The sequence below is a fragment of the Aulonocara sp. 'chitande type north' Nkhata Bay genome, linkage group LG5 (assembly GCF_057382095.1).
Source record: "Aulonocara sp. 'chitande type north' Nkhata Bay isolate Kocher_YH1m ecotype deep benthic linkage group LG5, A_spYH_male_GT1.1, whole genome shotgun sequence".
NCBI classification, from domain to species: Eukaryota; Metazoa; Chordata; class Actinopteri; order Cichliformes; family Cichlidae; genus Aulonocara; species Aulonocara sp. 'chitande type north' Nkhata Bay.
Genome location: NC_141348.1, coordinates 33,319,593 through 33,330,724, shown reverse-complemented (window position 1 = coordinate 33,330,724; position 11,132 = coordinate 33,319,593). Strand labels below are relative to the sequence as shown.

The following is an 11,132-nucleotide window of genomic DNA, read 5'->3' as shown; positions in this document are numbered from 1 at the left end:
TAAAAACCCAACGCCATTGCAGATAGGCCATTATCACACCTGTTTTGGTACTAAAGGGATATGTTTAGATCCTTTGAGGCACTTTATGTCTGTAATTGATTATGATGATGTGATTTATATGGATGCTTTGTCAGAATCCTTACTGATGCTAGATTCTGTCTATCATGGAGCACTGATTCAATATAAAGGCTTGTACTCTTCACTGTATGCTGTATGCTCAGGTTGAGCGGTCTTCTTTGTCATGTTATAGCCCTAGCCACTGAATTGTTGTTATTTATAAGGCTATTCACATAAAACAGCACACATTTGCTGCCTTCTTACTTACTGGCTTGCATTCATCAACTCAATTTATCAAATGAGCATTCAGCTTTGCAGCTCCTTGCTCCTGGGATCAGCTGCAGAATCAACTAAAATTTCAGGAACTGCCCTCACTAAATGAATTGAATTAATTAAACGAAGTCACTTCAGGCTGCAGATGTTTTCCTTGAATATGTTTAACTTTTTTTCTGGCATTATAGAATTACTTTTACTAAAGCATGTGTTTTTGTTATTATTTAAGTTTCTAAAGTTTGTTTGTTTCTGTGTTTCATTCTTGTCTCACATTCTTCGCATCTATACATACAAATTATTATTATTTTATCTTATTGATCCCTTATGTGTTGATTTAATTGATGTTACTTACGCACGTGAATATTTTTTGCAGTGCAAAAACATCCACAGGAGGGCAAAAGCCACTTTATTTTTACTGTAGTGAGGATACGAGGGAGGAAATAAAGCGGATTTGAACGCAGCCAAAAATTTCCCGGGAAACGATACGACGTAATAAACCCTGCCCCTCCATCGCGCTCAGACAAAAGATGCGTTCGCTTTATTCTGCGGCTCGACCCTAGTTGTTTTTATTAAGGTCATCACACAACAGGACGAGCGGTCGTTCTGCTCCTTGTCTTAAAGCGAACACACCGTGCTTTAAGTTCCCTCCTCTTTCAGGCAAATACACCAATGAGAAAGCAAAACCTCAGCCGTCTCTCTTGAATATTCATGATTTTTCGCGGGCTTTGAGTGTCACATGGTCCTTTCGCGCGAAAAGCGACTCACGGTAGGAAGAAGAATAAGTAGCTTTTGAAGCAGCAGCAAGACAGAAACGCAGCGATGGCGGTGAGTAAACTCATTAAAAACAGGCGCAGTGCTCTAATGGGAGGGCTCAGCTTGTAGGCAGAGGCGCATTAATCTATACGAAGCAGTTTTTACCAGTCAGCTTTAGTTTTTCTGGGAAAATAAACTTTGTTCATTCGTCGAGTCACAACAATGACAGAGAGCGTCATCAAGAGTTGATGTAGAGCTTCATTCTTTGCCAGATATCAGAATTAAAAATATACGTTATGAAGTTTTTAACTGCGCGTGTTTTGCTAAGAACCGTTTTTCACCTTCGTAGACTGGACCCAAAACCCGTTGTTGTTTTTTGTTCCTTCGCTGTAAAAAGGAGACCTGCCATGTGGTCAGTTAGCTTGTTTTTGCATCTGTAAACCGTCTCAAGTAACAACCGAGGAATAATAAAACTTTTTTGAATCTTTACACCCCTTGCATGAGTCCTTACATCTGGAATAATTGATTATAGTTTACTTACAAGCCATGTTGAGCTTTAAATGATTGGTTTCAATCAAGTAAAGAATCATTAAAAGATCATTAAAATACACTGTCCTGTAATACTTAAGCTATTAAATTACATTTTGCTTCTAATGTTGGCTCGCCACATTCTTAAGTGTAATAAACATGTCTTACAGTCCTACTTTTAAAGATCTATGGTCTTTAAGAAGTCACACAGCCCTATGAGTTTTTCTTCCCTTCTTAGATAAAACTAACTACTAAAAGTTACCAGTTAAAAAATATTTAAAAATTTTTTCAAATTGATGTACATCAAAACTACTTGAAGACAATAATCCTTTGACAGCAGTGGCACAATGTACCAAATGTATTAAAATGTTCTGCCCTCATCACCATCTCTACCTACTGTCTTTCTTGCTGCTGCCGTCTACCGAAAACAAAATGCAAAAAAACCTGAATCTGCTAGAAGAAAAATAAAATAAAAACGCAGACTAAAATTAAATGCTGTATGTGAACAGTGGAAGCTGTAGACAATGTCAGGTTACTTTTGGCAGTAAAAATAAGAATAATTTATTTGTTCTGAATTCGTGTTGTTGACAGGATTCCTCAGAGTCATACCACATGGCCACCAGCCCCAGCCGAGCCTCCAGGAGGGGAGACCTGACCTCCAGCCCCGGACGAGACTTGCCGCCCTTCGAGGATGAGTCGGAGGGGCTGCTGGGAGATGGACCCTTGCCTGGGGAGGAGGAAGAAGATGGAGAGGAACTGATTGGAGATGGAATGGAGAGGTGAGCGTGGATTTAAAATGGCCTTAAAGCTATGAACTCTGTGGGGTTTTTTTTTTTTTTGTTTTGTTTTTAGGGCTTCATAACAACTCTGTCTCTGTTCAGGGATTACCGTGCCATTCCGGAGCTGGATCAGTACGAGGCAGAGGGTTTGGACCTCGATGATGAGGAGCTGTCAGAGCTGTCGCCAGGAGCCCGAGCGGCCGCTGAGGAGGCCATGAGGAGGAGGGACAGGCAACAGGGAGCCAGGGGGCGCGTGAGGCCAGGATTGCTCTACGGTGAGGCTTGAGTGTGTGGATATTTGTCAGGGTGGTGATGGGTAGGCTATGATTAATTCTTTCATTTTGTTGGCTTCCAGACAGCGAAGATGAGGATGACGAGCGCCCGGCTGCTCGGCGAAGACGGCTGGCTGAGCGGGCAGCAGAAGGCGATGGCGAGGAAGAGGAAATGATTGAGAGCATTGAGAATCTGGAGGACATGAAGGTTTGTGATGACATTGGAGATGAGCTAGCACACAGAGGTTTTTCAGGTCCGGCTGTTTGGGACGTCTTTGTAACGTTTTCACATGCTCTGCAGGGCCACACAGTGAGGGAGTGGGTGTCCATGGCGGCACCGCGGCTGGAAATCTACAACCGCTTCAAGAACTTCCTGCGCACACACGTGGATGAAAACGGCCGCAACGTCTTCAAGGAGAAGATCAGCGACATGTGTAAAGGTAGTGCAGTTTTCAGTAAACTTTAATGTGTGGAAAAATACAATTGTTGGCTGATTTTTGGTAATGTTTGAATGAATCAATCTGAACCTGTAATCCAGAGAACAAGGAGAGCCTGGTAGTAAACTACGAGGACCTCGCAGCCAGGGAGCACGTCCTGGCTTACTTCCTACCAGAAGCTCCAGCTGAGATGCTGAAGGTTAGTGAACTTGTCATCTTGCTTAATGTCCTTTACTGTGCCTTTTGTTCATGCATTTATATTTAACTTTAGTGGATATTAAATGCTGTGAAAGTTAAATGTGAGTGTCCTTCAATTATTTTCTCCGGTGCGTGTCTGATTGTTCTTTGCCAGATTTTTGATGAAGCTGCTAAAGAAGTTGTGCTTGCCATGTACCCAAAATATGATCGCATTGCCTACGAAATCCATGTCCGCATCTGCAACCTGCCTCTGGTCGAGGAGATCCGATCACTCAGGTAACACTTCAGTTTTTACCCAACAGGTATTTTCAACTTGAAGGAATAATTCACAGTAGTAATGAAACTAAGGCGAGACCTCCACATTAGTCTTGGCGAGGCACATCTGTGGCTCTTCCAAAAAGGGCCGTCTATATATATGAAGGAGCTACTTAGGTGAAGCTTTCTGCTCTTTACCAACTGTTTTCTTCTTCTGTTGTCCTCTTCAGGCAGCTCCACCTGAACCAGCTCATCCGGACCAGCGGCGTGGTGAGCAGCTGCACCGGCGTCCTGCCTCAGCTCGGCATGGTCAAGTACAACTGTAACAAGTGTAACTTCGTGCTAGGGCCCTTCTTCCAGTCCCAGAACCAGGAGGTGAAGCCGGGTTCCTGTCCGGAGTGTCAATCCCAGGGACCGTTTGAGATCAACATGGAGGAGGTGAGGGGAGGGCCGGGCTGGCTGATGGTTGGTTGTGAAAGTTGTAGTTTGTCTGCCGGGTCTGTGCCCAGTCTGAGGATTTAAAATTACTGCCTCCTTCCTGCAGACGGTGTACCAGAACTACCAGAGGATCACCATCCAGGAAAGTCCCGGTAAGGTGGCTGCAGGTCGACTCCCTCGCTCCAAAGATGCCATCCTCCTGGCCGACCTTGTGGATAGCTGCAAGCCTGGAGATGAGATTGTGAGTCTGTGTAAAGAAAATAAAATTGTCATATTTGAGGCAGGGAGGGTTGAAATTGATCAGAAAAGTAGAAATTAAAGACATTTGAGGCTAGATGGAAATAAACGTTTAGTCACATTTGCAGAAACATTAGGGTCGAGAAAGAGTTCATGCTGTGTTGCAAAACTAAATCAGTTTCATACACATGTAATTTTCAATGTATATTAAGGACTTAGAATATTCACAATCTGTTGTTTTAAAGTGATGCATGTTTTTCTGCTTATCAGGAGCTGACTGGGATCTACCACAACAACTACGATGGCTCTCTGAACATGGCGAATGGTTTCCCGGTGTTTGCCACAGTGATCCTGGCTAACCACATCACCCGCAGAGACGAGGGGGTCGCCGTGGCCGAGCTGACTGACGAAGACATCAAAGCCATTGTTGCTCTGTCTAAGGACGAACGTATCGGAGAGAGGGTGAGTAATCTGATACAAATAGTAAAAATGGAGAAAGGATGTTATTTCGGCTCTAAGGAAATAAAACAGATCACCCAAAAAGTAAAAATTCAATTGTAAATGGAATGGAACCTTTATTAGTCCCACGTGTGGGACTAATAAAGGTTATCTTATCTTATGTCGTCTTTTAAAATGATCTTCTGATTGTAATTTGAAGTTTGAAATTTGAAATCTCTAGATTTATTAATTGAAATCTCTAGATTAATCTCTAAAAATTTAGATTTTTATGAAAGCTCAAGTCTCTAATGTTAAACGGCAAAGAATATTTAGAAAACAGTCTAGAAATAAAACCAACTTTTAAAACAAAACATCCATCCATCCATTCACTTCCAAAACAAAGATTTAAAAAATCCTGTTGAATTTAATAAGTCCTTCCTATTTGTTTTAGATGATTCAATGCTAACTTACAGCTCAGTGTCATGAATGAAAATCAATCCCAGTTAGGCAAAAAAAAGATTGACGCAGATGGTCCACTTTGGCGACCCCTAAAGGGAGCAGAGGGTTAGGGTTAGAAAACAGACACTTATCTGTTAATTGTTTTTAGGAGTGTGACCACTGTGGCTGGTGTTGCCGGTTTCCCCAGCTAACTGCTCTATTATTATTATTATTATTATTATTATTATTATTATTATTATTATTATTATTAAAAACATGATGAACTGACTGTGATAGCAGATCTGCACTGGTCCAACCACTGCAGTGCAAATGTTTTGGTAACTCCTTTTTACTGTCTGCAGATCTTTGCCAGCATGGCGCCATCTATCTACGGGCATGAGGACATCAAGAGAGCGCTCGCCCTGTCGCTGTTTGGAGGGGAGCCCAAAAATCCAGGTAAAGCCTCTCATCTCTGAATTCGAAAGAATAACAGTGGATCAGTTTGTCCTCCCTTTAACTCTCCCCTTCTTCTCAATTCTTTCTTTTCCAGGTGGGAAGCATAAGGTGCGTGGGGACATCAACGCGCTGCTGTGCGGAGACCCAGGAACCGCCAAGTCCCAGTTCCTCAAGTACGTTTCAACACACAGTCGATGTTGTCAGTGGCTAAAGTTAATTAATTGATGGAAAAAAATAAAGGCCTGAAGTTTACATATGCAGGGCTGTATTTTGTGTCTCTTGACCGCAACTGTGCAACAGAGGTAAAATGTTGATGAAGAAATCTGTTGGGGGAGTAAAAGGATTGTTTCAGAAGATGCGCTAACGTGTTTCCATCTGCAGGTACGTAGAGAAGGTCGCGAGCCGTGCGGTGTTCACCACAGGTCAGGGGGCCTCCGCCGTTGGTTTGACCGCTTATGTTCAGAGACACCCAGTGAGCCGTGAGTGGACGCTCGAGGCGGGAGCGCTGGTGCTGGCCGACCGTGGAGTCTGTCTGATCGATGAGTTCGATAAGGTGAGCTGAATCCACGTATCCAGATTGGTGGGCACCCCCTCCTTCTCTTAAAAAAATAAAAATGTGCATGTACCTGACTTTGTGTCCTCCCAGATGAACGATGCAGACAGAACGAGTATCCACGAGGCCATGGAGCAGCAGAGCATCTCCATCTCCAAAGCTGGCATCGTCACCTCGCTGCAGGCCAGATGCACAGTCATTGCTGCTGCCAACCCCATCGGTACGTAGCAGTCATATTTATTAGCTCAGTATGTTGGAGATGGATTCATTTTAAATGCTGATTAAGCTATTTTTGGCAGTTGGTTATAATCTGAGCTACTCTTTACAAGGATGCATAAAATAAATGGACACGTGCATGCAGCTTTTATGAATATATTAAAAAGTGAGCGTTGGATATAAGTCAGTGAAGTCTGAGAACAGGCCTTTTGTAATTAGTCCAAAGGAAGTGTGAGAGAGGCCTTTCAAGAGCAACATCATATCTCTTGTTTCCTGGCAGGTGGCAGATATGACCCCTCCCTGACTTTTGCTGAGAACGTGGATCTGACGGAGCCCATCGTGTCGCGTTTTGACGTGTTGTGTGTTGTTCGAGACACCATCGATCCCGTCCAGGTAGATGCAAACACACCTGATGCTGAGCTGCTGTGGGACACTGTATTTCTTTAGATCAAACTACAACTGAACTGGGATAATCATCTGTCTTCACCTGCTCTGGTGAAACTGACTAGTACTTCCAAATATTTAACTGAGAGGATTTATTATGTTTGTCATGCACCTCTTCCTCCTCATCTCCTGAACTGACGTCTGGGCTCTAACACACGAAAACATGCTTGTTTATTCCCAATATTGTTGCAATAACTGATTACCTCCTCTCTGATGTAAATTTCACTGTGGCTCTTCTGTTCTTCAGGATGAGATGCTGGCGCGCTTCGTGGTCGGTTCCCACATCAAGCATCACCCTAGCAGCAAGGAGGGGGGAGTGGCATTGGAGGAGGTGGTTCTGCCCAACTCATCCGACGTGCCACCGATTCCACAGGAGCTCCTGAGGAAGTACATCATCTATGCTAAAGAGCGGGTACAAACACATGCCACACAGATCCTCACTCAGGTTTATTTGTTTCTCTCTGGCTGGAATATCATAATTATGTAATCAGCCTGAAAGCTTGCGAAATGAGGTAGCTGTTGTTTTACATTATACGTTGTTTTTGTTTTTTTGTGTTACAAGTTTTGTCCAAACAAGATTTATTTTAACAAACAGTAAATAAATTATAAGAATTTGTAGGTAGGTGGGTGTATTGCAGCAAATTAAAGCTAAAGAAAATTGAAGGTAAAGTTTGTATTTTTTGTGTCTGAAGGTTCACCCGAAACTGAACCAGATGGACCAGGACAAGGTGGCTCGCATCTACAGTGACCTCCGTAAAGAGTCAATGGTGAGTCTGAAAAACTCCTCCCACTTTATCTCTCATTTACACATAAACATGTTTTTGAAATCCAGGGAGAGTAACTGAATTCGTCAAACCACTAAGAAAGAAAAGCGTGTGAGAACATGTGCTATACTCAAATTTGTTTCTCAGAGTCATCAAACTATTCATCTGTGACTGTGGAAATAACCCACTCTGGTTTGGTGTCACAGGCCACAGGCAGCATCCCCATCACGGTTCGTCACATTGAGTCCATGATCCGCATGGCGGAGGCTCACGCCAAAATGCACCTGAGGGACTATGTACTGGAGGACGACGTCAACATGGCCATCAGGGTCATGCTGGAGAGCTTCATCGACACACAGAAGTTCAGCGTGATGAGGAGCATGAGGAAGGTTTGTGGATGTTTTCTGTTGGCCTCAAACATTAAAATGCTTCTTCTCAAAGGCGAACGATGGACACATTTTTAGATTCAGTAAGACTTGTAGTTTAATTCAGTTTTACATGCAGAAAAGGCTTTGAAGTAAATCCAGTAATGTCTGAAAGCAGGGGCAGCTTTTTAGCTAACTTGAGGTAGTTTATTGGTACCAGGTTGCCAAAGGGCAGATGTATTAAGGCTAAACTAAGAACAGATTATTGATGTTTAGCAGCAGGTTTTCACCAACTTTGTAAATGTATTTATTATACATGTACTATACATGCAAACAGCCACTTTCTCTTTTAAAACCCTATAAATTTATGAAAAATCAACAAAATGAAGTGTCTATGGAGCGTGTATGAAGTGTATGTGATTCTTCCTGATTGTGTTTACTGACCTCATCTAATATTTTTGTCTGCTCAGACGTTCGCCCGCTATCTGGCCTTCCGCAGAGACAACAACGAGCTGCTGCTCTTCATCCTCAAACAGCTGGTGGCCGAGCAGGTCGCCTACCAGAGGAACAGATACGGAGTCCAGAACGACACCATCGAGATCCCAGAAAAAGATCTTCAGGATAAGGTACTGAGAGACACACACACACTTTAAATTTATTGTCCTCCTAGTCGTAAATACTCTTTTATCTTAGAAACTCACACTAAGGTCATTATAATAGGATGTAGTAGGGTAGGTGTAGGGAAATCCTTTCATCAGAGCAGTCAGACCTCCAGTGTGTAATGCTCAGTTGAACTTCAAAAAAATCAAATAGTAAAATGTGAGCAAGCTGGTGAACCCATTCAAAAGTGTGTTGGTTCCTGGAGGTCTTAAACTGATCACATATTTAATGAAAATGAACACAATCCTGAACCTGCCTGACTCTCCTGCTCCTCCCCCTCCAGGCGAGACAGATAAACATCCACAACCTGTCGGCCTTCTACGACAGCGACCTGTTCCACTCCAACAAGTTCAGCCACGACGGCAAGAAGAAACTGATACTGCAGCAGTTTTAAGAAGCCTTCCAACCTCACTCCTCTTCTTACACCTCCTACATTATGAGCTCTTACTTCGGTTTTGGTCATACTGGATTCAGGACTCTTAATTTTGGCTCTGAACTGATTGGAGGTGACTGAAGAGCAGCCGCTGTTGAAGGACTGTTATAAAAAGGATCATCTGATAAGGAAGATTTGACTCTGAAGGCAGCAGCTGATGACCACACTGTTTCTGATGGATTGATACCGGTGGTGACTGTAAATTATTTTAGCTAAGCAATTCGTCAACAATAAATAAACTGCATGAATAATAAAAATAAAAAAAAGAGAAAAGGAACATGTTTATTCTGTGCTGGGGGTCGCTGCATCTGCCTTCAGGGGGGGTTGATTGTAAATAAATGTACATGTTAATGTGGCGCCGTTTATTGTTTTGCGTAACGTTATCTGAATGCGTTGTTACATTGTCCAAACTCACTGACTTTGTATTTCAGACCTTGTTGCTCTTTCTCGGAGGTTTGTGCTCTCATCAGGAAGTTAATGTAGCTTGAACTGAAACCTCCATGCTTCATAAGTCTGGTTAAAATAAACTAGTGCTTGATGATGTCACTGTTTGCTTCATGATGGATTGCAGCTCTGTTTTGATTTCAAAAATGTATTTCATCAATTACTTGTCTCTGCTCTGACTTTTCTCCATGTAATTTAAAATCATCTAAAATGCACTGAGTGAAACGAGCGCCTCAACATTTTAGTTGAACTTGCAGATTGAGAGAGGTGCAAATTTTCTACACTTGTTATAAATGCATTGCCAAATTCTACCTTGTATGGATGAAAAGACCCAGAGCCTGTTGACGGGTGACTTTAATCTACAGTAGTAACATCAGAAGTTTGCAAGCGGTGTACATGATTCTAGTTAAACAAGCCTGATGACAACAACTGCAGCAAATTAAAGACAAGTATATTGTTAGAACAATAAACTTTTCATGTTATAACGTGATATAGCTCTATTTTTCTTTTGCCTGGGTGGCAAGCTCTACGCTTACGTACTCGGATGAGCTTGCCTCATCCTACAAGTTGTGCCTCCATCTCTTGTGTCCAGGTCAGACGCTGCACTGCTGTGCTGCTCCACATTTTCTCTTTCATTTCTGTTTGTGCGTGAGCAGTGTGAGAGGCTGCGTTGAGGGGCGACAGGATTTCAAACAGGTTTGATTATCTTGCGACCATACGATTGATGATTGGGAGCTGGTCGTGAGGTGTTAACTGCTTTTCGTTACCCCATGTATACTACACGATGCACGACACACGATTAAGGCAAAACACGGGCCGATCCCCAAAACGGTTGCGCGACTGAAAAATCGGCTCAAAATGGGCCAAAAATCGCACAGTGTATGGCCAGCTTTTGGAGGCTAGCTCCAAACAAATATCTGCAGCTTGGCAGTGTATACAGCACAATAAGCCCCGACCTAATTCTTTTGCAAACGTTACATCTTTCCACAGGTCTCCACTTCATCAGACATCACCTAGACACAGAGCTGGATGAGGCCAGCACAAACAGCGGCCTATTCAACGAAGATGATGGATCCATGGGGTCAGGAAAACCAGAAGCAGGGGAGCTGAAGAGGTACCTTTCATGTCCATTCACTGGAGGTGTTGATCTATTGCATGGCGTTCCTCACACTGTCAATCAAAGTCAGTACAGCTCTTCCTGCATCTGGAGCTTGTGAAGGACTTCTCAGTCATGCAGGACTCCTGTTCACTGCTAAACAGTTACAGCTTCACAGAAAGAACCTTGAGAGCAAACTGCTGCTGAAGCTTAACCATCACCTCACTGAGTGAAGAAATGGCACATTTTTGCTAAATATGCAGAAATAGATGCACACCCATACAACTTAGGGTAAACTGAGCTGCCTTGTTTTACTGTACATATGTTGAAGATGCCTCGTTCTAATGTTTTCTCTGACGCTGCTGTGCCATTTGGAGCAAAAATGAATATAAAGTTTACAGCATATCTTGTCACTGGAAATTGTTTGCACTGTTTATATATTTATATTATTTACTGTAGGTTTTGGTGAAAAAAGCTTTATGTTGTGAAAAACTGAAATCTGGAAATTAGAATTGTTGTGCCTTATTTTGTTGATGTTTTTACATATATTCCTTTTGAAAATACTAAAATTTGTATATTTATTTATTTTTGTTTGTCT

General features: G+C 42.6%; 1 protein-coding gene across 1 annotated transcript; it reads left to right on the top strand.

The window, feature by feature from the left end:
• Positions 1–960: 960 nt before the first annotated feature.
• mcm2 (minichromosome maintenance complex component 2) lies at positions 961–9,535 on the top strand. Its single transcript, XM_086293085.1, has 20 exons — positions 961–1,155; positions 2,203–2,390; positions 2,493–2,665; positions 2,746–2,870; positions 2,964–3,102; positions 3,201–3,298; positions 3,452–3,573; positions 3,783–3,990; positions 4,097–4,231; positions 4,498–4,689; positions 5,466–5,559; positions 5,654–5,732; positions 5,941–6,112; positions 6,206–6,332; positions 6,609–6,721; positions 7,020–7,184; positions 7,465–7,539; positions 7,743–7,925; positions 8,372–8,527; positions 8,845–9,535. The coding sequence occupies exons 1-20, from the start codon at positions 1,150–1,152 to the stop codon at positions 8,953–8,955; spliced, it is 2,661 nt and encodes an 886-aa protein (XP_086149211.1). The 5' UTR covers positions 961–1,149; the 3' UTR covers positions 8,956–9,535.
• Positions 9,536–11,132: the final 1,597 nt, after the last annotated feature.

Excerpts from the sequence above, each read along its gene's own strand:
- mcm2 (XM_086293085.1), top strand. Across the intron at positions 4,690-5,465 it reads ACGAACGTATCGGAGAGAGG|ATCTTTGCCAGCATGGCGCC; the intron begins GTGAGTAATCTG and ends TACTGTCTGCAG. Across the intron at positions 7,185-7,464 it reads TCATCTATGCTAAAGAGCGG|GTTCACCCGAAACTGAACCA; the intron begins GTACAAACACAT and ends TTGTGTCTGAAG.